A 27375-nucleotide genomic window follows, 5' to 3' on the forward strand; every position below is an offset into this window, starting at 1 on the left:
TCTTTGAAAAATTGATATGGCCTCTTTTTTTTTAGGACAAAGTCTCGCTCTGTCACCAGGCTGGAGTGCAGTGGCGCAATCTCGGTTCACTGCAACCTCTGCCTCCCAGGTTCAAGCAATTCTCTTGCCTCAGCCTTCCAAGAAGCTGGGACTACAGTCGCGCCACCACGCCCAGCTAATTTTTGTATTTTTGGTAGAAGACGTGGTTTCACCATGTTGGTCAGGATGGTCTCAATCTCCTGACCTTGTGATCCACCTGCCTCAGCCTCCCAAAGTGATGGGATTACAGGTGTGAGTCACCAACCCCAGCTGGTATTTTTAATATATTTACTAAATTAGAAGTTATGTGTTTCAGTAACTTAAAAAAAATTTGATGGAAACTGTGGTTTAATCCTTCAAGAATTTATTTAACTAAAACAAAAACACTGTAAGGAAAGCACTGGCTTGTCTACTAAGGTACTAGCTTGTCTAATAATGTCCAAAGTATCTTAATATGATGTTCAGTAGTCTCGTAGCTCTCACTGTCCTATTTTCCATAACTGTCTTGTTATCTTCAGCAACTTAGCTTCCACGCTATGCGTAAGAGATGATGCTGTGTTCCCCAAACACACTACTCTCTTTCACATCTTTGCTTATGGCTTCTAAGTAGAATGCCCTTTCCTGCTTTAAAATCAGGCAAACACTCCTTTACCCTAAAGACTCACTACAAGTCTTTTCTGAATCTTATGATTTCTACCTATAGATTCCCATTTTGTTTTGAACATATCTCTGCTAGGCACTTATCGCATCATATTATTTATACAATATACTTCTTGGTACATAGAAGATACTCAAGAAGTGTTTCTTTTTCTACATTTATATACGATTGCATTTAATTTTTACTGATTGAAGGTTCTGTTTTTGTTTTTTTTTTTTTCTCCCAAGAATAGATTATTTTGACTATAGTCACTGTGTTAGTAACTGTTAATGTCTTCTAGAGCAAGTCTTCTCTCCTTATTCTTCCTTTTAAATTTCCTTGGGAAATCTTATACACATTTTTCTTTATGGACTTAAAAAAACTGAGATTCTGTATAGAGATGCTTTAAAGATGAATATCATTATTATTGATTTATTCATGCATTCCCTCTCCAGTAACATCACATGTATCTCCATATATATAGATATGTTTTATGTCTTTCAAAAACTGTAGTTTTCTTTATATAGCTTTCCTTTATGTAGCTTTCTCAGGGAATTGATTTCAAGATATTTTATAGATTTTTCTTATTGTGGTTGAGACTTTCACTTTCATCTCAACCTGGTGATTACTATTATGAAAGCCAAATGTTGATTTATTTTTATTGTGGTAAAATATCCATAATAAAAATTACCATTTTAATGATCGTTAACAGTTCAGTGGCCATTAAGTACATTTATGTTATGTGACCATCATTACTATCTACCCTCAGACCTTTTTAACCATCCCTGACTGAGACTCAGTGCCCATTAAACAACTCCCCATTGTCCCACTTCCCTTCTGTTCCTAGTAACTACTATTCTACTTTCTGTCTCTATGAATTTGACTGTTGTAGATGCTTCATATAAGTAGAATCATATAATATTTGTCCTTTGTACCTGGCTTATTTTACATAGCATAATGTCTTCAAGGTTCATCTGTGTTGTAGCATGTATCAAAATTTCACTTTTTTAACTGAATAATATTCCATGTGTGTATCGACAGTCCCTGACTTAAGACAATTCGACTCACGGTTTTTAAACTGTAGAGTCTTGCAAAAGCAATATGCATTCAGTAGAACTCATACTTTGAGTACCCATGCAGCCATTCTGTTTTTCACTTTTAGTACAGTATTCAGTGCATGAGATAGCCAACATGAATTGCATGAGAGATTCAACACTTTGTTATAAAACAGGCTTTGTTTTAGATGATGTTGTCCAACTGCGGGCAAATGTAAGTGTTCTGAGCACATTTAAGGTAGGTGAGGCTCAGCTTTGATGTTTGCTAAGTTAGGACCAGAAGCATCTGTATATACCACGTTGTGTTTATCCATTTACTCAATAGACATTTAGGTTTTTTTCTGCTTTTTAGCTGTTGTGGGTAATAAAGATTGCCATGCAAATATCTATTTGAATTCCCTGCTTTCATTTCTTTTGGTTATATACCTAGAAGTAGAATTACTAGACCATATGATAATTCTACATTTAATTGTTTGAGGAATTTCCATACTATTTCCACAATGGCTGCAGCATTTCACATTCCCACCAGCAGTGCAAAAGGGTCCCTTCTGATCTCCGATCTCCACATCCTTTTCTGTTGTTTTGATAATAGCCATCCTGAAGGTGATGAAGTGATATCTCAGAGTGGTTTAGATTTGCATTTCCATAATGATTGGTGATGTTGAGTGTCTTTTCAAGTGTTCATTGGTCATCTTTATATCTTCCTGGAGAAATAGCTATTCAAGTCCATAACCCATTGTTTTTTGTTTTTTGTTTTTTTCAAGACAGAGTATCTCTCTATTGCCCAGGCTGCAGTGCAGTAGTGCAATCTTGGCTCACTGCAACCTCTGCCTCCATGTTCAAGCGATTCTCATGTCTCAACCTCCTGAGTAGCTAAGATTATAGGCATACACCATCATGCCAGGCTAGTTTTTGTATTTTTAGTAGAGATGGGGTTTTGCCATGTTGGCCAGGCTGGTCTCAGACTCCTGGCCTCAAGTGATCTGCCCACCTCGACCTCTCAAAGTGCTGGGATTACAGGATTAAGCCACCGTGCCCAGTCCTTAACCCATTTTTTTAAATGGGTTTTTTTTTTTTTTGGTTGTTGTTGTGTTGTAAGAATTCTTTATTTATATTCTAGATATTAATCATTTATCAAATAGATTATTTGTAAATATTTTCTTTCATTCTGTGGACTACCTTTTTACTCTGTTGATAATGTCCTTTGATGTACAAAAGCTTTTACTTTTAAAATTCATTTAGTCTATTTTTCCTTTTGTTACTTATGCTTTTGATGTTATATCCAAGAAATCATTGCCAAATTTAGTGTCATGAAGCTTCTTTTCTTCTTATCTTATAAGACTTTTATGGCTTTAGTTCTTAATGTTTAAGTCTTTGACCCCTTTTGAATTAATTTTTGTATATCATGTAAGGTGTCCAACTTCATGCTTTTGCATCTGTATATTTAGTTTTCCAAGCACCATTTGTTGAAAAGACTGCTCTTTTCCCACTGAATAGCCTTAGCATCCTTGTCAAAATCATGTGATCATCTATAATAGGGTGACAAGCTATTGATTTTTTTGTATTTATGTTGTATTAAACCAACTTACCAATTGTTCTCATTCATTTTAAAGTTTTTAGATGAGTTTATCTGAGATACGTAGGTAGTCAATCTTATATTCTTTTTTTTTTTTTTTTTTTTTTTTTTTTTGAGACGGAGTTTCACCCTTGTTGCCCATGGTGGAGTGCAGTGGTGCAGTTGAGGTGAGGAGGCTCACCTCAACCTCCACCTCCCAGGTTCAAGCGATTCTCCTGCCTCAGGCTCCCAAGTAGCTGGGATTACAGGCATACACCACCACACCTGGCTAATTTTGTATTTTAGTAGAGATAGGGTTTCTCCTTGTTGGTCAGACTGGTCTTGAACTCCCTACCTCAGGTGATCCGCCCACATCAGCCTCCCAAAGTGCTGGGATTACAGGCGTGAGCCACTGTGCCCGGCCCAATCATATATTCTTTAACCTTGTTGTATTATTTGCCAGCAGTTTACAGCTTATTTTGTTTTAATGCTTTATTTTCTTAGTAACAAATTCTAAAATGATGTTGAAAAATACTATGATAATGAACATTTCTATTTTCCTGATTTTAATGGCAAAGGCTATATAATTTTGCCATTTAGTATGAAAATTCTTTGCTTTTGATAATTGCTATCATATTTAGAACATTTTAATTCTATCTTAATTAAATTTTTAAGGAAATGGCTGCTGAATTTTTTCCAATACTTAAAAAAATCCAGAGTAAAATTATATTCAAATTCTACTTTAATTAGGTGAAGTAATGAATTTTGTTAATAGATACCTTTAAGCTGAAATACACTACTTTTCACATTTCTGAAATCATATTATTCTTCTAGTATACCATTGAAATGCTATTTTAAAAATGTTTATCAATTTTCGTAAGTGAAATTAAAGTGTTTTGTTTTGGTGTAGCATATTTATTAGGTGTTGGTATTAAGATTATGTTGGATTTATAAATGAATTGAAAAATTTCTTAGTCTGTTTGGGCCACTATAAGAAAATACCATAAACTGAGCAGTTTTGTAAACAGCAGAATTTTATATTTCATAGTTCTGGTGACTGAGAAGTTCCAGATCTAGGTAGATTGTATTGGTTTCTGGTGAGAATCTCTTTTCTCTTCATAGGCAACATCTTCTCCTATAACCTCACATGGTGAAAGGAGCTAGGTAGCCACCGGATGTCTTTTATAAGAATGTTTACCCCCACCATCTCCCAAAGACCTTACCCTATATACCAACACATTGGAAGTTAGGATTTCAACATATGCACTTGCAGGGGAACATAGGCATTGCAGTCCATTTCATGAAGATTTCTAACCTTGCCTGTAGTATGGTATAAAATGGAATAATTTAGAAATTATCTCTTATCTTAAAAATTATGTTGAAAAGTAGATGAAACTTACCTGTAACATAACCTTGAACTGTATTTTTTAACAACTAATATTTGACTGTCCTTTTCAATGGTGTCTGTGGTCCCTAGTCTATTGAGTTTTTCTACTTTTTCTTAAAAATCTTTGACAGGTTATACTTTTTCCTAGAAATGATCCATTCTTTCTGACTTTCAAATATATTGCTTTAAACTTGTACGAAGTATGATTTTATATTTGTAATCTTTTCTATCATGATCGTTATGTAATGTTTAATGTTCTTTTTTCTCCTTTAGTTTTTCTTATTTCTGTTTTTTTTTTTTTTTTTAAGAGGTTTATATATTTTCTTTCACATTTTAAAGAGCAAACTTTGGGATTTTTTTTTAACTTTTATATTATTTCAAATATTATCTTGGGTAAATTTCAGCTTTTACTTTTAATCATCAAAACCCATCTTATTTTTCTTATTTTCATAATAGTGCATTAAGGTGAAAGTTCAGTTTATTTTTGTTTATTTTCCTTATTATTATTTAAGACATTTTCTTCTAAGTTTCTGAGTAAAGTTTTATCTGAAGTTTGTATATATAAAACTGTCTCTTCATTAATACTCTAATTATTAGGTTTTGATCTTTTTTATTACGTATTTTAGGATTATATCTATATAAAGAATACTGTTTGTTCAGTAACTTAATTATAGAAATCATTGAGGATTTCTTTGTCAACAAGAATGTTATCAGTTTAACAAATGTTCCAATTTGAAATATATACGAATTACTGAATATGCTTCTTAGATTACATTCCTGAGTTACTTATCACCCAATCATCATGGTCATTCTTTGCCAATTTATTTAAGCACTTACTGTGCCCCTATGTGTTCCAGGCGCTGTGATAGTTACCAGGAATTCTTTCATATCCAAACTCTTCTAGTTGTGAAATAACCCAAATTTGAACTAGCTTAGACTACATGAATTAGCTATTAAAAGTTGTGTATACGAAAGACATGGCCAGGCACAGTGGGTCACGCTTATAATCCCAGCATTTTGGGAGGCCTAGACAGGTGGATCACTTGAACCCAGGAGTTTGAGACCAGCCTGGACAACATTGTGAAACCCTGTCTCTATTAAAGATAGAAAAATTATCCGAGCATAGTGGTGGGTGTCTGCAATCCCAGCTACTCTGGAGGCTGAGACAGGAGAAAAACTTGAACCTGGAGGCAGAGGTTGCCATGAGCTGTGATCACCCCACTGCACTCCAGCCTTGGTGACAGAGTGAGACTCTGTCAAAAGAAAAGAAAAGAAATAAAAGGAAAGAAAAGAAAAGAAGGGAGGGTAGGGGAGGGACAAAGGCATAACTTCACAATATAGATTGTAAAAACTACCTACTTTAAAAATGATAAGATTTTTCTCTCTGTGGCCAACTCTAAATTCAACAGTTTGTCTTTATTCTTTCAGTCAGGGTTGATTTTCTCGTGACTTTCTCCCCATGAGTAGAAATGTGGCCATGGCAGCTGTGTGTCTCTTATGTCACAGTTTTATCATCAGAGAGGTACTGATGGAGTGTTTCTCTGGTTCTAGGTTTAAAAAAAAAAAAAGTCCATTGACGTTCTCTGGTCTAGCTTGGGATAATTGATTACACCTTAGTCTATCTGATGTATATAAGAGTAGAATCTTTAAGGACATGACAATTTCAGTTCAAATCATCTGATAAGTATGGAGGAAAATAATAATTTCTTTGTGAAGAGGCTTAATGTTTCAAGATAAAGACAGAGGATGTGCTGGGCTGATAGAATAATGAAAGTCTCCCATAGTTAAAAAACAAACAAACAAACAAACTTGAGGCAGATTCTTCACTTCGAGGTGCTCACCATAAAATGACAATACTAAATTATTTCTAGAACTCTATATAGAGTGCATGCTAATTATTTTGATCCTGTTACAACTCTTTAAGATGATTAGGTAGAAGTGTTGTTGCCTTCTTAATCATGGAGAAACTGAGGCTCAGTGAGGATAAATGGTTGTTTTAGAACAGGAGCATGGACCTTAATAGTTAGGATTTGTTCTTTTCGTCCAATTCTGACCTGGGTTCTATGATTAAGAGGTATGTCTCATAGAATCAAACCATCACCGTTCAAAAATATCAGCCAGGTTTTCCAGAAAAATCATGTTGTATGAATTAAAGCCACAAATACACCAAAGTCATCTGTTTACAGCCCCTGGCCTCTTGTAAGTATGAGGATCATATAAATCAGGCCTTTAAATCGAAGCACTGGAAATAAGCAGCTACTTTTTATCTGTATTGTTTTTCCAGAGAATATTCAACACTTAGCTACCCCTTGATTGTTCTTATTAAAGAAGGTATTTCAAGGCTGTGAAATAAAAGGAGGAAAAGAAGACAAATGAGTATATTCCAAACTTCTTCTTTCTTCTAACCATGTTTCATGAGATGTCATCAGAAGGAATGTACTTATGAAAAATAAAATGCTACAGAAAAGGCTGCTAAATAATTATGAAATGATTACTTTTGTTTTTCCTTTATTCATTTATATTTTGCTTAAGGACAAATATATATATGGTCTTTGGTTTTAGTTAATGTTCTGTAAAATAGAACAACATGGTTATTCTTAAACATGTCACATTGCTTTTCTATTGTGTATCCTTATTAGGTTAAATCTGAGATGCGCTTATCTATTTATTTTTAAAAAACAATTAGCAATGTGATTTAGAAATGGAGGAGTAACATATAGCAATTTGACTAAAAATGGGTGTGATTTTCTTATCTGAGACTGCCAAAAATTCGCCAAAGAAAAATCATTCAAATGTCTTTGTGGGTAGGTTTCTTTTATAAATTGCAAGTTGTGTTCTATTTCATCATGGGAGATGCTGTGAGATCTAATTGATGAGCGTTTATAAAATATTTCCATATTGAGATGAAATGACAAAAAGGCAAGATGAGTTAATGAACATTGTATTTTCTTATTCCTTTATTCCCATTCTACTCCATGCCTGAATGGCAACGTGAAGATATGTAAGCATAGGTGAGCCAGGTTTCATTGATTAATTCAACAGCATTTATTTCCTGTGCATTCACAGTGTTGAGAGATAAATAAATTAAACAGCCCTGGCGTCCATGAGCTCATGGTAGAGAAGCATTCTGGATTTCCATTTTGTTTGACAATAAAACTTAACATTTATTTTCTTAAGCCTGAATACTGTGCAATTTCCTAGAACTTACTTTGTTTTGCTATATAACAAATAGCATGGTTATGAAAGTTAAAAAGTTGACTGTGAGTTAATTTCTAACATAGACTTCATATAAAGTTTACCCTTCAGAATTTAGAGTTTTCTGAGTATGGTATAATTAATCAGGAGTGGACTATTGTCTGACCTTAGTTTTTTCACTTTGTAAGAGGATAACTTCATGTAAAACCACTGTCATTTAAGTAAGATAAAATGAGTACCTCTGTACTGCCAGTTGCATTGTGAAAGGATTGGGTTTTCATCTTGTTTGCTGTTTTTGTTTTGTTTTTAATTTTGGCCATGTATTAGAAAGCCATTGTCCTTCTTTCCGTCATCATCCCATCCCTACCCAGATACACAGGTAAAGGCAAATGGTGAGAATATTAGAGATACAGTTTGACATAATGAAAAGAATGTAGATTGTTGAGTTAGACCTGGATTAAAATTCTAATTCCATTTGATATTTGGTAAAAGATCTTGGCAAGTAGTTTTACCTTATTCTATAGCTTCCCTCATCTTTAAAACCAAGATGGTAACTGTTATGAGCTGAATTATTTCCCCTCTACAAATTCAGATATTAAAATCATAACTCTCAGTATCTCAGAATATGACTGCATTTGAAGATAGGGTTTTGTGAATGTGGAATAATTCATCGGGAGTGGGCTATTTCTGACCTTGCCTTATTTTTCAGTTTCAAAGATTATTTTGGTGGGCCCTCATCTAATAAGACTGATGCTCTTATAAGAAAAGGAAATTAGGGCATAGATTGGTACAAAGAGAAAACCATGCGAAGATACAGGGAGAAGATGATTGTCTACAAGCCAGTAGAGAAACTGTAGAAAAAACTGGCGCTGCTGATACCTTGATCTTGAAATTCTAGCCCCCAGAATTGCAAGACAATGAATTTCTGTTGTTAAAATTACCCAGCCTGTGGTACACCTTACACGGCCCTAGCAAACTAATATAGCAAAAATATTTCAAGTGAAAAATATAGTTTTGAAATATTATATTGTATACTATGATATATAATAAATAATGTATACTTACAGCTGGTGTTAGTATCAATATTGTTATTAACATTAGTCTAGAGTTAGTATTGCCAAACAGTACCAAAGAGTTTGTGAAAGAAACAATTGTCCCAGAGGAAAAACAATGAGCTTATGAAAATTCCTTTAAGCAAAAGGGAATTTGAGTGTGTCCATGGAAGCTTTGTTTTTAGGTCAATTTTAGTGTCTACAGCATTGCGTATTCTACCACTAATCATCTTCTTTTTCCTTAGTGGAAGTATCCTGAAATTCGATAAGTAAAAATAACTTTCTTTTATATTTTTGTGATGTAACAGCTTCTAACGTAATGTGTTTCTGAAAATGTTATTACCCCTAAGACTTACTCACAAAGGGTCATGATGTGTTTGTCAAGACTCATTAGTGTGTCCAGAAACTATGTGTGATTGTATTTTACTCAAACTTTCTGGGAGTTAGAGTATATATAAGGTAAGACAGCAATAGAACATCTCAATAGTTGACATCAGATTTGCAAATGTTTAATTGTTTCCTCTTCATTGGTCCTTGAAAAATTCATAACGTTCCCATCAAAAGTTCCAACCAAGCATATTTGTAAGAACAGCGTTTGTACATAACCTACTACATCACGAAGAATGGCTCTCTTCCATGGTATTTACCACCAGGATTAAGTAATAGTAGACTTTTTTATTAATGGAAAACATTTAGTGAATGTGTAGAATATTATTTGTTTTATATTGTTCTCTCATCAGCTCCTTTGGAGACTTTGGCATCGGGTACAATATATAAGGGTCTCACTGCACACCAATTTGAGTTCCCATGTTAACATACAGATTTAATGCTAAACTGAACTGGTGTTTGTTCTGCTTATAAGTCTTTGAGTTGAAGCCTTGTTTCTGGAATATTGGGACATGCTCTGAAATGTTGCCTCTGTAGATCCTAGAAAGTAATGATGTTTTCTGCTTTAATGCTATTTAGTTTTGATTGTTCTTCCTTCAACAGAGAGAAAGAGATTGCCCCACAGGCAGGGAAACCTCACCTTGTCTGAGTATGGTCTAATAAATGACTTTTTCTCATGATATACTTAACTATTAGGCAATGTTGTCAGTTTCTCAGCTTACTGAGCAGCAAATCTGCTCATTTCTTTGCCAAGGAAAAAGAATGTTCTTAAAAGTAGATGAACTTTCTCTCTTAATGTTCAGTCCATTCAGTGTTGCTTTATTTAAAGCTACTTTATCATCAGTTCTGCTGTTTATTTCAAAAAATTCAAAGTGGACAAAATAGATCATAACAAGCTATCTGTTCAATAAATAAATTGCAGAGCTGTTTTTAAAATGTGTATCTTTTACCCTGTCCTAAATTCCCGAGTGGCTCCTTCTGTAATGCAGAGGCCTCGTTTGCAGTTTTTCCATTTGTTATTCACCTTTCTCCCCTCCTTGTGGAGCTCCTGATCTCTAGGGATGATTTAGGGAGTCTTTATCCCATTAGTCATTAGGACAGCTTTGGAGAAGAGGGCAGAGTTAAGAAAGGGAGGATCTGATTCTATTCTCAGCTCCACTACTCAGCAACAGATCAACTTGTTTAATCTCCTTGAGCATCAATTTTCTTTTTTATTAAAATAGTAACCAAAATATTTGTCATTAATATTTCAGTAAGTGTCGAGGGAAGAGGCATAAGATGAAACACTCCAAAAGAAAGCAATTTGAAAACCATTTAATTCTATGGAAATATAAGGTCCAGCTGTTATAAAATAGTGAACATAATTCACTCCCAAAACAGCCAGGGAGATGAGGGGCAGAGGAAAACCACGGAACAAACTAAGTAAAAGAAATTGAGAAAATGTATTCTTTGGGCTATAAGATTTACAAGATCCTTCAGTGAAATTTATGTCTCTATTTGCTAGAAGAGATATTTGTCAGTTCCAAAGTCACAGGCCTTTCCCTTTTGGTTTTATTAGCTACATGGTAATTGATATGAATTTAAAAGATAGTTTTAATTTAATAGCAATAACTACATCTACTGGCAGAATATATTTTATGTCATTGATAGTCCATTTATTTTCCAAAAGGATTTACCAGTTTATAGTAAAGAACACAAATGTGGATAAGCTTGTGAAAGAGTAATAAAAAAGAAATAAGGATTAAGAAACCTGAAATGATAGAGGAAGACAGACATACCTTACTCTTACGAGATTTTATACTAAGTCCTGAGGCAATGATCAAACAGGACTAGAGTAGGAGACTGACATCTTGTTTCTTATCCTAGTTTATCTATCATGTACTTTGCACATCATTGTTGTATTTATTTTATTACTTAATTTATTGTTCTACTTGTTATATTTGTCCACAAGTAAATTACCCAGTTCTCCTTAAATTTAACTCTCAGATTTCCCCTGGGAGGTGCTTCCAAAACTTGTTCTGTTTTAACATCAATAGAATTATTTCAGGGAAGGCTAGTTTGCTTTATATATATAGATACACATATATATACATACACACTTATACAGCCAATATATTTTATTATTGTATTTTAGTACTTTTATTAAGCCATTTTATCTGTAATTATTTGATGGGGTAAATAATAAATGAATTCTAGTCTATTGTATTTTTTAACTAAACCTTTTATGTTTTTCACACACATGCATGCACACACACATAGACAAATACATATATGCTTATATATATGTATATGTACATACACATATGTATGTATATATTATTTTTGTATCTAAAGTGAGTGTTAAGACAAGAATTCAATTTCTGTTAATAGTCTCCCAGAAAAAGTAATATGCTATTTGGCTATGAGACTAGAAATAGAACCAATGCCATAAAGGCAGGGCCATGGGGTTTCCAAGTCAAAACAACGATGATAAAATAATTACCTAAGTGATCCTAAATAAAGAAAAAGTAAATTGCCATCAACAATTATATTCTAATAAAATAAGCAATAAAATAAACTCAAAATTTAAGAACCTTGGAGAAATATGTGAATGAGAAAAAAATTATATTCCTCATTCTCTTGAAGAAACTATAGGTCACCCACTTAATTAGCTTGTCCCTTAACTATCACTCAGGACTCCTTTATGATTGCGTGGAAGACTGTCTGATCCTTTTTGTCTGGTGGACCGCTATCCCAACCACACATGCATAGAACACATACCAAAACATTCTGTCAATATCACCATCAGCTCCATCACAGTAAGTAGTTAGCCAATTATGAAAACAATAAGCCAGACCCATTATTTGCAGGTTGTGAGTTTAAAAAAAAAAAAAGTCATCCTTGTTGACTATTTGAAGATGAAATGTATCCTCTTAATCTTTGTTAGTGGTGACTGTAGAAATTTCATTCGTGGAATACTGTGTTGGTTAAAACTCAGCAAAGCAACCTCAGCTGCTTGCAAACTTGCAAATCCTGCAGTGTTCAATGGCCAAAATGCTACTAGAGCAATTTTTTCTTCAGTTGAATTGATCAGTTTTTGCCAAGAAGAATGAAATTTACATGATTCTGAATGTAAATATTAGTAGTGTGATCTTGCATCAGCATACTGAACACGGTGAGAAACCAGCAATCAGAAGTACGAGGTTCGGGGAAGAAAGCATGTAATGTGGTATGTAGCATGGCTCAGAAATGAAAATCTTTAATGGATTAAGTGGAGATTCTTAGAGTTCCCAGGATTTTCCAAAGAAGTTGATTTGTAATCCACATTTTAACATAACACAATTAACTTTTTTATTTGAATATGTAAAGCAAAATAATTCTGTTTCCTGTAGGACTCTAGGCATTTTATATTAAAATTAACATGAAGTATGTATTTACCTTTAAAAACCATGTACGATGGCAAAGCATGAAATGTAAAGAGAAAAAACAATAACAATATCGGTGTAGAAAGGTATAATTGTTAATTAACTTCCTCTAATGTCCCATAGCATTGGACTATGGGGGCATTCAGGGTCTTTATTCACTCTTACTAGCAAATACTTTACCAAGAAGAGATATTTTCATATTTTTTTTCTTCATAGCAAAGTAATCATACGCCAGGTCCTTTGTATCTTTTATGCTTTCTTCACCTATAAAGTCACTATCTAACATAGTGACTTTGTAAATTCAGAATAACAAAAGCAATACAATAATTTTCAATCAAATTTTTAGTCTATCTATCAAATATTGTCATAGTGAAGTTTTGTTTTTTGTTTATTTAAAGATTAAAGGCACTATGACCTTCTAACCATATATAAGAAATTGTATATTTATGTATTAAAGTATTCTTCTTTTTACTGGAGCACTGAGAATTACTGGCAGGACTGTGGGTGAGAATTACAAGTAAAATGCTTAAAGTTATTGATATGGTGAGATGGCCAGACAAGTTTTTGAAAACATGCCAGATTTGGGGCTGGGACTTTGTTTTCATTCTGCTTTAGTCTGATAAAAAGATGTGAAAAGAACTAAGTACAGACAACTGTTTGCCCCATTGGTATAGTTTCTTGATACAGTTTATTGTGTAATTACACTGGTATGTGGTGAAAAAAGGTTTTCAGGGGTAGAAGACTCAGGCTGCAGACTTAAGGGTGGTACCATTTAAATCAGATCATTGAGCCTCTGTTTCCAAATCTATAAAACAGTGTTAAGATGTAAAATATCCCATACAATTGTTGCAAAGATTCGGCGAATGAATTTGAAAATATTTGGCAAACTGTAAAGCACCATGCCTACGTTGCTATCAATTTTTTGATTTGTTATTTTTATAGTGATAAAATTATTTCCTGCTAGAGTATGAATTTATCTCTAGCAAAATCCACTATATATTTAGGATAGAAAAGTAAAAGATTTTTATAAATTGCCATGAAATGTCACAGACTGATTTGCATTTTTTGGTGATTCTATACATTAATCACTGAGTAACCTTCAGTTTTCCAAATAAAGAATAAAGAGAGTGGTGATGACATTTGTAATCATCGACAGAGGAATTATTTAAATTCTTCACAGATGGAGAGATATCAAGGGTAAATCATACCCACATTTCTAATTTTAAGAAGCTTTGAGGGTGTTTGTGGATGGTAGGAAGTAAACATTGTTTTGCGTATAGAATTAATCATAAACTTTGCATACCACAATTCCAAATCCTCCAGATGAGTGTAGAGGGCTTTCAGACACTATCCCCTAAGGACTGAGAAATTCATAAAAGGAAAACAGTGTTATGCTACATGTAATATACAAACTGAGCAAATTGGAGCAACTAGAATAGTGACCTTTCAAAGAAGACAAATTAGATTCTATATGCCTCAGAATTTAATGAGTCTTAGTGCTTTAGGAAGGATGACATGTGACACGTATTCCTAATTCTAGTCTCACAAGAGTTAACTTTATTATTTCTGAACAAGGTGAATAACTCACTTCTTCTTTGGTCAACATAATTCCACCTAATATTCTCTGTAAACTAGCTCGGGGAATACATGCGAACCAGTGCTTGAGAGTTTTAGTAAATGTTAAAGGTATCTGAGTAGTTGTCTAATGCTGCTTTAAAATGGTTTTAAGAGTTGGAACATGGTCACTGGGAAATACACAAGAAAATCTGATACCAAATGTGCTCTGAATTTTGAGATGAGTAACCCATGGAAGTATTCGCTGTGGGTTAACACCACATGCCTAAAACCAAAGAGGCAACAAATGGCATAGCCTTTTCTGGTCACCAAATCTAAATGATTTTATCCAACTGAGATTAAAAACGTGTTTCTTGAAATACACTTTTTTATAATTTCTGAAATATAAATATTTTCTTTATTTTTATTCCCATTTGCTTTGTAAGTAGTTCTAAATTAATATATTCTTAGTAACTCCTGAGTTCATATGGATAATAATAAAAACACAAGTAAATAGTAAACACACTGATAAGCTCACTAATCATAATTGACAATTACGACTTGCCACGTTCAAGTCTCATCATCCTGGGATGTTTTTTCTATGTTTCTTGTATCTTCTTCCTAAGATTTAATTTGAAAAAGGAAATGAAAATGTATTTAATGCCAAATAAATCCCACCACTAGGGAACAAAAAGAAGGTTCATTTTTAAAAGACTCCTGGAGGCCAGGCGTGGTGGCTCACGCCTGTAATCTCAGTGCTTTGGAAGGTCAAGGCAGTCGGATCACAAGGTCAGGAGATTGAGACCATTCTGGCTAACATGGTGAAACTCCTTCTCTACTAAAAATACAAAAAATTAGCCAGGCATGGTGGCACGTGCCTGTAGTCCCAGCTACTCGGAAAGCTAAGGCAGGAGAATTGCTTGAACCCAGGAGGCAGAGGGTGCAGTGAGCCGAGGTTGCGCCACTGCACTCCAGCCTGGGCAAAAGAGCGAGACTCCGTCTTAAAAAAAAAGACTCCAGGAAATCATTTTTGTTACTGTGTTTATAGCAACATAATAGTGAAATAGGCAAATGCATTTAGTCACATAACTTGGTTTTCTTGGGCCACTGCTTTCTTTCCTGTGGGAGTGGGAGAAGGTACAAGCAGGAGAGACATGATGCCTTTGGACTGCTCTGTTACCTTCAGTTTTGTAAGGCTCCTGGCTCCACTGACCAGATTATGCTGATAGCTAAGAGATAGGGCACTAGTTTTCTATTTTGTGCCTGTCCTGGCCATGATGGAAAATTAAGCCTGCTGTTGAAGAAGACCAGAAAGTTGTTTATTGCAATATCCCCAGACTCCCAAACTTTAGGATGTTATTTACCCTCCACCATTAGGCAGCAGGAACTGAAGATGTTAAGAACGACTCGGCCAGGCGCGGTGACTCAAGCCTGTAATCCCAGCACTTTGGGAGGCCGAGACGGGCGGATCACGAGGTCAGGAGATCGAGACCATCCTGGCTAACACGGTGAAACCCCGTCTCTACTAAAAAATACAAAAAAATAGCCGGGCTGGTGGCGGCGCCTGTAGTCCCAGCTACTAAGGAGGCTGAGGCAGGAGAATGGCGTGAACCCGGGAGGCGGAGCTTGTAGTGAGCTGAGATCCGGCCACTGCACTCCAGCCTGGGCGACAGAGCGAGACTCCGTCTCAAAAAAAAAAAAAAAAGAACGACTCTCGCCAACATCTGCTTTGTTATTCATTCATTCTGCCTGCCTCTTTAATTTGGGGTGATAGCTGCCTTCAGAACCTTTGGCTGCCATTCCTCTAAGTAATACTGTCCCATGGGGGACATTTCCTCTCTACAGCTGTTCTGTGTAAGGTCTCAGCAGTATGCTGCAACTGGCTGTATGCAATACAGTGCCTTGATGTCTCCCTCTCTCCTCGCTTTTGCAGCTGGCGCTACGTACATCTTTGGGAAAAGCGGTGGGCTCATCCTCTACACCTGGCCAGCCAATGACAGGCCCAGCACGCGCTCTGACCGCCTTGCCGTGGGCTTCAGCACCACTGTGAAGGATGGCATCTTGGTCCGCATCGACAGTGCTCCGGGACTTGGTGACTTCCTCCAGCTTCACATAGTGAGTAGTGGGCCTTGGCCTGGATTTTCTTGTCTTACTGGTGGTCTGAGTTGGTGATTCAGGGAAATGCTGCAGAACAATCTAGATCAATGTGGCAAAGGTGCACATGCTTATAAAAATTGTTTTCAGGTGTGAACCATCATGCTTATAGGGTTCCTGGGGGAAAAAATTTAAAAACTCTTTCTTCTTTCCCCTGTGTATAGAGGAAAAAGAAATTCATTCTTTGCAGGCTCCCTTCCCAACTGTGTGACTTGGCCTGTGGCCGAACATTTATCAGACTTCTAGGGTATATTTAAGAGATTTACCTGGTATGGATCTTACCTGGTGCAAGCAGCAAAGCCAAGTGGAACTTAACAATCTCCTAGGCTGGGATTTGGCAAACCTTCTGTAAACAGTCATAAAGTAAATATTTTGGACTTTGCAGGTCAGATAGTCTCTCTCAGAGCTACTTGGTTCTGCCCTTGTAATGTGAAAGCAGCCACAGACAATACATTTTTTTTAAATGCATACGACTGTATTCCAATAAAAATGTATCTATAAAAACAAGCTGCAGGCCGTAATTTCGTGACCCCTGTCTAGGCTTCAAACATCACGGTAGAGATGTCATAAATGTGTGATAAAAACTGAGACCAGAGTGCCAGAGTAGGCGGGGCAAAAGGGAAACAGGACAGTGATCAAGAGTTGAGTAATTCGTGTGTATTGATTGCATAGTCAACATTTTGCTTTTGGTCTTGTACATATGCGCTTAATAGCACTGCACCCTCAATCCCTGTAGATTGTAAGAACACAGCAAAGGCTAAGAAATTAAAAATGATTTGGGAGAAAAAATTCTTTTGTTATAAGGATGGAAAATATTTTTATAGCAACAATTAACCCATTTTATCACCTGTGCAGTCTGCAGTTAAGAAAGTAGGCTAAAGAGAGATATGATTCTCATCCATAAGTACCCAAAGTGCAGTCACCAAGAGCAAAGAGAGGAATTGTTCTCATTAGTTAGCAATGACAAGGCTAGAAAGAATGGATTTAATTTGGAGCAATAAGAATTTAGTTTAAATAGCAGGGGTAAAAGCAGTTAAGGAAAAAGATCAACTGGGGATTACTATCAACCTCCAAAAAGGAGGAAAAGGAACATTGGTTAGGAATCTCTGAATCAGAGTTTTGCTAATGTGCAGGTGTATAGAGAGAAGCAGAGGATACAGTTTCTTTGCTAGTCTCTGGAGCTGGAGATGGCTGGCGGGAATCATGCATGGCAAGCCCAGCTCCCACAGCAGTACACATGTCTGGCACTTGCTCTTCCAGCGTGCCTTGGAAATGAGAGCAGCTTGAAGTCCTAGGCTTGAGCTGGAAGTCGATCTGGCCCCAGTATAAGCCCGATCAGGTCCAGATTCTGCTTAGGAGCTTAGGGAAGAAGTGGTTAGACATGATCACCTTCAAAATGTGGTGGAGTCGTCTTGAATACAGTTGTGAACTTTTCAATTCTTTCTCAGATGCTTCAGGAACCATATGGTGCTATGAGCCTGAGATAACACATTTAAAAAAGCCATGCCAAGGAACAAAAAGAAAGGCAGTGATACTACACTTTATCTTTATTTGGCCTCTAAGAACCACCATAATTTACAAAACTCTGTGAGATTCATGCGACATATAACTTAATGACTATTTCATGGCGGCTATAACTAGGCTATTATTACCAGCTCACTGGCATTTCCACAATGATTTATCTTCTTTTTTTGTTCATTGTGACTTCCTAAGAAAAATATGATTTGGCACAGACATGAGCATCTTTTTGAGTCAAATGATGTACTACTGTTTTATCCATTCCTGCTCATTCATGTTTTGTAGAACATCTCCACTTTTAAGAGAGAGATTTTCCTGTTTTCTGATGGTCTACTTGAAATCAGCAGTGTTTTAATAAAATTGTCATGCAGATTACGGTAACTGCTAGGAGGAACCAGAACATTCCAGTATATTATAATATGCCATGATAAAGTTCTGTCATTTCTTTAGGGTCTTTGAAAAGTGAATGCACTAAACATACTTTGAGATTCATGTAACATCCGTTTGTGTGTATTTATTAGTGTGTGTATTCTGTATAAGCATACCCATTAGATTTGACATGGTATATTATTTTTTTCTTTATATGAGCAAAATTATCAGACATTTTATATCAAAATGTAAAGAGCCCCTGGGTTACCATAGACACTTGGGTGATACAGCTGATTGCTTCAACATTCTGTGAAAGTCCAATAGATTTTCCTTCAAATCTTAGATTAGGAAATGATGTCACCTGACCTTTCCAGAAAAAAATTTAAAAGTATCCTATGCTGTGGAGAATCTGTGTGATTCTAGAGTGATCCTGACATGTTCATGGCCCTCTCGAGCACAGGGCCCCTTCATGAGTCTAGCCATTTGAAACGATATTTTATGTCCTTGCAGATTATCTCTTTGCCTGCTCTGAAGAAGGCAGGTTTCTTATCATACGTGAAAGTAAAGAAATCCAAGTAGAAGACTAAATGGCTTAATTATGAAACCAGCTTTTTGTTTTGGACATTTAAGTAGATGCATCAGGGAAACGAAGCCGTAAATACTTATTAAGATACTTTTATAACTTTTACAATCTGTAAAAGGTGGTTCTGTTTGTTGAATGGTTTGTTTTCTTGTACTAAAGAAAATTACTCAAGAGAGAAAGAGCTTTGGGGCCACTAATGAAAGTGGAAGGGATTGAGCATAAATAAGGCAGAAGATACTATTTCACCTTACAGTTTGCCTAGAAGAGAAGCCTCCTGGGAAAAAAGAAAAAGTGATAGAGGACACAAGGGGGAGATGAAAGCAGGTGGCTTACTCTGTTTTTGTTTTGTTTTGTTTTGTTTTGTTTTGTTTACTGCTATAACAGAATACTTGAGATTTGGTATTTTATAAGGAATGTAAATTAATTTCTCACAGTTCTGGAGGCTGGGAAGTCTAAGATCAAGGTGCTGGCAGGTTTGGTGTCTTGTGAGGGCCCAGTCTCCACCTCTAAGGTGAGCACTGCATCCGCAGAAGGGGAGGAACCCCATGTTTTCACATGACAGAAGAGAAGAAAGGGTGAACCCACTCTTGCAAGCCCTTTTTAGTATAGCATTAACCTATTCACGAGGGCAGAGCCCTCACCACCTAAATATCTCCCAAAGGCCATAACTCCCAACACTGCTGCATTGGTGATCAAGTTTCCAGCACATGGAATTGTGGGAGGCATATTCAGAACATAGCAGCAGAAAAAATTCCAGGGATAAGGGAAGAGGACAGGGCTCTGCCTACCGATGTGCTTCAACAAGGGATTACGTGGGGGCAAAACTTCGTTCTTTGGGTATGAGTGTTCATTATAAAATAACAACAACAAAAACCTAAAGTACTTTGATGCTCCTTCTGAGTGGTGGTCAAGCTAGTAAAGTTGATCAAAAACAAAGTGCAAACTCTAAAATTAGGCAGTGGAATGTGTGTGTGTGTGTGTGTGTGTGTGAGAGAGAGAGAGACAGAATGTGTGTGTGTGTGTGTGTGTGAGAGAGAGACTGTGTGTGTGTGTGTGTGTGTGTGTGTCTGTGTTGGGGAGAAGGAGAAGACAAAGAAGGCTTGTATTTTTTTTAACTTTCAAAGAAGACAATTCCTAGAAATTCCTGAAGTGTTTTGAGCAACATCAACATTGTCATTGGAATATTTCCTTTTTACCCCCAAGTGGACTTATTTGAAGGAAGAGAAAATGCTCTTCCAAGAACACTAGAGAGCCTGACCCTGGGGTAAGCATCCACTCTAGAATAGTCCCAGGGCACGAGTGGCAAATAGGCTTCATCTTGCCTGCAAGTTCTCAGTGTCTCACTCTCTCTCTTCAAGCTTTACACCAGGAAGGTTCGTGAGAACAGTGGGCAAATCTACAGGTGGGAGATCTAGCTTCCATTAGTCATGTCTGCCACATGTGCAGAAGTGAGGTTCTGTGAACGTGCACTGCACATTCATCACATCTGCTCTAAGCTCCACACTATCCCTCTACACATGCTCCAATTTTCCCATTTCTTCTCTTTTGTTATCCTGAAATCCCTACGTATTAAAATTTCTTTGGAAAAGTGGTATCTTAAGCTCATGTTGCACTGCAAGTCCTGGAATGATTTATTAATTCATTTAAAGTAGTCAATCTTATTGTCATACTTCTTATACCAGGCTAAAGTCAGCTCCTGTGACAGAATTTGTTTTGATAGAAGAGTTGGACAGAAAGGAGGAAAAGTGGCCATGGCTAGTTTGGGGATGTGCAATATTGTGTGGGATGGTAGAAATGAATGGGAAAACTTGGGCAAAATGAAGGCATTTGTCTCCTAGATTGAATTGGGGCAAAGGAAGAAAGGGTCACCAAGATGGTTGAGTGCTATGAGCATTTTTTTTATAATATATGTATTTTAAATTCAGGGGGACAAGTGCAGGTTTGCAGGTTTGTTACATAGGTAAACTCATGTCATGGGGGTTTGTTGTACAGATTATTTCATCAGCCAGGTATTAAGCTTAGTACCTAGTAGTTATTTTTCCTGATCCTCTCCCTCTTCCCACCCTCCACCCTCCCAAAGGCCCCAGTGTGTGTTGTTCTCCTCTATGTGTCCACGTGTTCTCATCATTTAGCTTCCACTTATAAGGGAGAAGATGCAGTATTTGGTTTTCTGTTCCTGTGTTACTTTGCTAAAGATTATGGCCTCCAGCTCCATCCATGCCCCTGCAAAGAACATGATCTCATTCTTTTTTATGGCTGAAGAGCACATTTTTTCTTTTTCACGATTTGCTTAGATTGTCTTTCATTCTGGCCAAGGGAGCAGAGGCTTTTACTTCTCTTGCTACTTTCTTTTAAACCTAAAGTCTTCCCACTTAACTAGGCCTCATGAAAGTTGAATAGGTTTTGAGAAAAAGTGTTGACCAACACAGGCATTTGGTCATTTAAAAAAATCAGAGAGGGCCAGGAGATAAAAATTATTTAGAAATTGCTTGCTTCAAATTAGCTAATACTTCTTTGTTTTTGATTCACATTCCATGATGCAATGTTTTCTGAATGACTTATAGACTGTTATATTAATAAAATTGTGAATTAGGCATGTTTGAAAAAGGCAAAGAGATCTTTGTTGAAGTATATGTGCATGAAATGAGATTCTGTAAAGGGCAGGTGTCTTAGGGTAGAGGAATTGTTTAAAATCCATTTCAAATATTAGTTTCCCTCCATTGAAATGAATTGTTGAGGAATTAAAGCTCAATTTTGGAGAAAAGCTGCTGTCACTTACGAGTGACATCTGCCTATTGACTCTACATCTAAGCTTTATGGATGGGTGTCATGTTACACTCACCTTCATTTATACAACGGGGAAAAAACTGAATAGGACTAGAGAAGAGGTTAGCATGAAGTGCTTGTTATTACTATCATGAAACTCTTGACAACCTCCTTTCACCATCTACAAAATAGAAGGTCGGGGAGAACTGGGCAATAATTAGCTTCCCTTTATGTAGTTAATGCTGAGTGTAAAAAAGACATCCTATTAATTTCTTTCTCCCTGTATGTAATTTACAGTAAATCCTCTTGGATTCGTTTTTTAATTATGAGCCTTTCAGGAACAGTGAAAATTTATGTGTTAAAGCATCTGTTTTGTTTGACAAGAATCTATAACCTTCCCCAACTATTTCCTTCCTGACGTAAAATGTAGATTCTTACATACACAAGGATGAGGGGCAGACAAAGAACTGCTGTCCAGACTGGCCCCCATTTCATGGTGGCAAAGTGTTCTCCTTCCAAAAACTGGAACTTTGAAAACAGATTGATAATATTCTATCAGTGTCATATTTGGAGAAATTGGATATTTATTAGTTTTCATTTGTATAGTATTGTTTTTACATAATTTATAGCACCCAACGAGAGTCCCGTAGAATAAATGGAAGTAGAGCTGAATGATGATGAATGGTCTGTTCCTCCCATCTGTTGCATTTACAAATTGCCAGCCTGGATGCTTCATTTGGGCTGTCTCTATGTGGGATATTTACAGTAAACCATCAGCATCTGCTGGGATAGTCCTTAGTAAGGTTAGGTGGCTCTTAGCTTAGATTCACCTCTGGGTTTGGCCAGTGACAGAATTGGATTTGAGTCAGGAACTGTATTTGGGGAACTCTGGAAGAATGTTGGTGTTTTTGAGACTGGTAACACAGATAAAAAAGGAAAAAACAAGAAAACAACAGAGGTATCCAACAGATGCAATTTTGTTTCCCATAGAGTGCTGTGCACTGCAGGTTGACTCCGTATTTCCTTCCATCGCTATTTGCTCTTACTGAAAAAGGCCTCTTTGGGTTTTCTGGGCTTAGGAATTTTTCCAGATCATTAGCCACTTATATGGAGAGGACCTGCTAGGCATTGTCTGTCCAGCTTTCAGCTTAGCCATGCTATCCCAGCAGAGTCAGAGAAGAAGGTGGCAGAAGGGAGTGGAAGTCACGATTGGATGAAGTGACTACTTATGTAACCTGGCCCAGAGGCAGCTATCTGCAGGGGAGCTGGTGTGTGTTTTCTCAGATCTCTATTATTCCCATGCTATTTCCATCTAAATCTGTTTACCTTGATTCCACACATGGTTTTGAGAGACAGCAAGCCATAGTAGAAAGATGTGCTTAATTTGAAACAAACAAAAAAAAAAATTGGATTTGAGTTCCATTTCGGTCAATGAGCTGTAACACTTTCAGCAAGTCATTCTACTACTTGGAGCTTCAGCTTCCTCTTCTTATAAATTGGCATAAAATATTATGTTGCAGGGTTTTCTCAAAGATCAAATGAAATAAAGTATTTAGAAGCAGTTCATTATCAGCAAAACACTGCACTAATGTAGGATGGTAGTTTTCCTAACAAAATGGGTGCTGTAGAGGTGATGACTGCATTAGAGAAACATATATAGAAGGAAAGTTTAATTATTTGTGTAAGTCTGCTGGGACGTTTTAGGCAAAATTTTTAAATTTCTGTTTCATCTGATCAAATGTCAAATTTATGAATTAACCAGATTCACAGTGAAGACTTTTGGAGCATGTCTTTAGCATAAAGTGAAGAAGCAGGTTACCTCTGATGGAATTTAGGTCATGACCTTGGTTAGGTCAATACGATAAGCAACCCTATAGCCTCCTTGGTGTCTCATTACGTTGCACTGTGTCTCTATCCCTGTTACAAGATGATAATGCATTGTGTTTCTGTTGTCTTTAGTATAAGCTTCCAAAGGGCTCTAGACTCAGCAGTGAAATTGTCACCTGCCTTGCCCTGAAGTTTATTCTTTAATTGTATTGTCCATGGGAAATGGAAATATGCCACTTCACATGAAAACAGGGAAAGAAGAGAAGAAGGAATAGAGGGAAAGAGGAGAAGAAGAGGAAGAGGGAGGAGAATATGGAAAATAAAAGAACTAGAAGAAGATGACAATAACCATGACCATCACTACCAACAATAGAAGTAGTAGTAGCAGGAAAACAAAACGTTTCTAGATAGGCCTAGTATCAAAATGGTTTCAGACTCTCCTTGGGTACCAGATAAAGTCACAACGGGCTTGGTCATATACTCGAGGATAGAGCCCCTACAAAACATGGCTAGGACTAAAGCCCTAATGGAGGTACAACCAGACTGTGGGGAGCTAAGTAGGTCTCGCCACCAAGTAAACTGGAAACCTAAAATCAGAGATACAAACAGAAATACTTCATAGATTTGGATTCCCCAAAACATGAAGGAAAAGTGAATTATAAATTTACTGTGCAAGTGAAATGTACAATAATGCAATCAAAAAATCAAGTTGACAAAGTGTGTGGAAAATAGGTTATGGCTGATAGGAAATTATGAGAAGGAAAAGCCAAACGGCTATGTCTTTCTCATTTATGGTTCATACAAGAGCCCTTAGACTGTTAGTTAATGATAGTTATGTTTCAGAATCCTCAATGCTTACAAATATGAATTTTGAAAAACTAAGGTGAAGAGAATTTAGATCCTGAGCATCATTCATTTTATATATATAAATTGAGTTTTTATTATGTGTCAGGAAAAGTTCTATGTGTTGAGGGTACTGTGACCAACCTTGGCTTGCATAACATGAACAGGCTTGAAAGGCCATGACAATTACAAAAACAAGAAATTAGGTTTTCTACTCATTATGAGGTGATATATATACAACTCTTGCAAAACTCCTGGCATATAGTGAGCTTTCAATCATAGATAGATTTTGATATTATTGGTACTCAAAGATTTTTCTTCAACTAACTCATTTTAACTCAAAAAAATTGTTATATTTTGTTTTCCTAAGCAATGAATAAACTTTAATCAGGCCTCTGAAATTTGAAATGAAGCAATATAAAATTCTAAGGAGCTGGGATGTTACTGATTTAAAGACAGCTGGGTGGCATGTATACTGTGTTATTGCAGTTATCAAGCTAGCTGAATAAGTTCTGAATAGCAGAAGCTTTTTAGATATATGAATCTAAAATGCAACAAGCAAGGCAAACTCTAAGTGCCATCACATGAATGCTGGGGCTCACAGGACTTAATGGCAAGCCTCCCTTAACACCATCAGTTGGATGAATTATCTCACTGACCCACCGCTTACACTGCTACTCGTCATTACTCCTGGGGTATTGTTCAGTGCAACAGGGCAAGAAATAACTCATTGACTCCCTGAAGCTATAGATGATGGATTTTAGATCCCTCGCTATATTCAGAAGGCATAGGAGCTCAGTGTATTGATGGGGGAATTCATTAGCCACCCACTCCACAGAATCAGTTTCTTAGATCCTGGTGCTGTAACTGCTGCTGTTGCAACTTGTTAGTGTTTCAGGGACAGATGTCAGAGGGAACTGTATAACTGCATTAGCCTCACAGATAGTACTGACAGCCAGACCTGTCATTTCCTGGCCTGCGATGACACCTCTGGAGCCTAGAATCACTTACAGACACTTAGATAGGCCCTGTTGATCCGACCAAGCTAACCTTCATCCTGAAATCAATTCATACTCAGGATGACAGGAAATGAGTTGTCTTTAAGGCTCATATTCTATTTTTGAGTCCTTAGTTAACCTCTTATAATTCAGTTTATTTTTCCTCCTCCATTTCTGTAAAATGGCAGGTAATTTAATGGCATAGATTATGACTTCCTACATTTACTTGGGAGCATGTGTTTCAGAGATCACCTTATATTGGTACTATTACTATCACTTTCTGCTGATATTGATTGACAAAATACCAGGTACCAGACACTGTGCAAGAACTATGTTTACACTGTCTTATAATGAGCTCACAACCACTCAGTGAGGTAGTTGTCACTATTAATATCCTCATTTTATAATTGAGGCAACTAAAGTTTAAAGAAGCTAAAGCTTCTACTAATAAACAGCTGAATGGACTTTCAAATGCAATTCTGACCCTTAATTACTATTATACCCCTAATGAAAGTTTTAGAGTAGAAAGCATAGTGGTAATAATTTTAATTCAATTCGTACTTATGAAACAGCAATTTACTTGGGATTGTTAGAGATGTGAGGAAAGCTAACATCTAGTGGGGGGCGGGGAAATGAAAATCATTCGTATGAATCTTTTTAAAAACAGAATCAATTATATACCAAGAAAGTAAAAATATTGCTGGTTGCTGAGATTTTTTTTTAGTGTACATAGATGGGATGGGACAGGTTTTGACTAGTGGAACCTGAAGAAAGAGCACATCCAATGATGATACCAGCATGAGTGTCGTATCGAAGGAAATATGGGATGCATTCTCAAATTCATGAATTCAACTGGACCAGAATGAATGGCATAAGAAAAAAGGCAGGTCATATGGATTAGCACAATGAACATATGATTTAGGGTCAATTGGTCTCTGATTCAAGGTCTGGTTCTGCCTCCAACTAGTTATGTAACCTTGGATGGATTATTTGACTACTCTGTAAAATGCAGATGGCGATAATGCCAATTTGTAGCTCTGTGAATATTTATAACCTACGGAAAAATGCCCAGTGAATTATCTGGTTCATAGTGGACGTTCCATTAATGATAGCCATGTTCTTGAGTTTCCTTTGGTTTTCTTCCCAGGCACTTTAGGGACATAGTGTAGAAGATCTGAATTTTATACCAACGATAGATTGTTCCTGAAAGCAAGGGGAAGACATTTAAAGACTTTAGAAAAAAGATGAAATGCCCAGCACTTAATTTTTAGGGAGATTATTTTGGCTCTGTTAAAAGAATGATTTTTAATGGGTTCAAGGAAAACAGCAGGGTCTTGAGTGAGTGTTTCTAGAGAAACGTTCTTAAAGACTTATTCTATGATGATGAATATAGGAAAGTAATGAGTATAAAAGCGAAGAACAGTTCAGAGATTGAATTAGCAGGTGTTGTCAGCTGTTTGGATAAAAAAGGAGAGAAGTGAGGAATGTCTAGATTGGGAAGTTTGTGATTTCATTACTAAAAACAAAACAGGGGACAGATAAGTAAAACAGATAAGAGTTTGACTTAGTGATGTAAAACATAAGGCATCCAAGAGCCTGGCTGTTGAGATTTACAATTGGAAATACATGAGGAACTCAGAGGAGAGGTAGGGGCTAGAGGTGGGGACCTAGAGAATTCATGGCTTGGCAGTGACAGTGGAAGGTTTAAGGAGTGCTAACGTCTCAAGGGAAATGAATAGGAACTTGGGAACTATATACATATTTACAAGATAAAAGAGGAAGGGGAAGAAAATGAAAAAGGAAAGGCTAAAGGGTAGGGGACCTGTATGGTGAAGTATTACAGAAATCAAAAGAATTGAGAGACTTCCAAACACAAGTTGTTCCAGAGCTGTTTTTTCCGTACCTGTTAAGCCTCTTTCATCTGAAATCAGTTTATAGAGATGTCTTTTTCATCTTTATTGGTATTTATTATGGCGTATAATCTTTGCCATTTCAGTCCTCTTACCAGTATTCTGCATTTATTCTCTGTCATGGGCATTATTAACTTTGAGC

At 36.5% G+C, this 27375-nt stretch overlaps 1 protein-coding gene across 20 annotated transcripts in view; it reads left to right on the top strand.

Annotated features, from left to right (window-relative positions):
• NRXN3 (neurexin 3) overlaps positions 1 to 27375 on the top strand; it is a 1700445-nt gene that overhangs the window by 1289574 nt on the left and 383496 nt on the right. For all 20 annotated transcript variants that reach the window (XR_012091017.1, XM_073011214.1, XM_073011222.1 and 17 more), the window contains one exon: positions 16199 to 16380. Coding sequence is in view for 19 of the 20 variants with exons in the window: in XM_073011214.1 (XP_072867315.1) it covers positions 16199 to 16380 (182 nt within the window). In the remaining variant the exon portion in view is untranslated. The remainder of the gene's footprint in view (positions 1 to 16198; positions 16381 to 27375) is intronic.

The sequence above is a fragment of the Chlorocebus sabaeus genome, chromosome 24 (assembly GCF_047675955.1).
Source record: "Chlorocebus sabaeus isolate Y175 chromosome 24, mChlSab1.0.hap1, whole genome shotgun sequence".
NCBI classification, from domain to species: domain Eukaryota; kingdom Metazoa; phylum Chordata; class Mammalia; order Primates; family Cercopithecidae; genus Chlorocebus; species Chlorocebus sabaeus.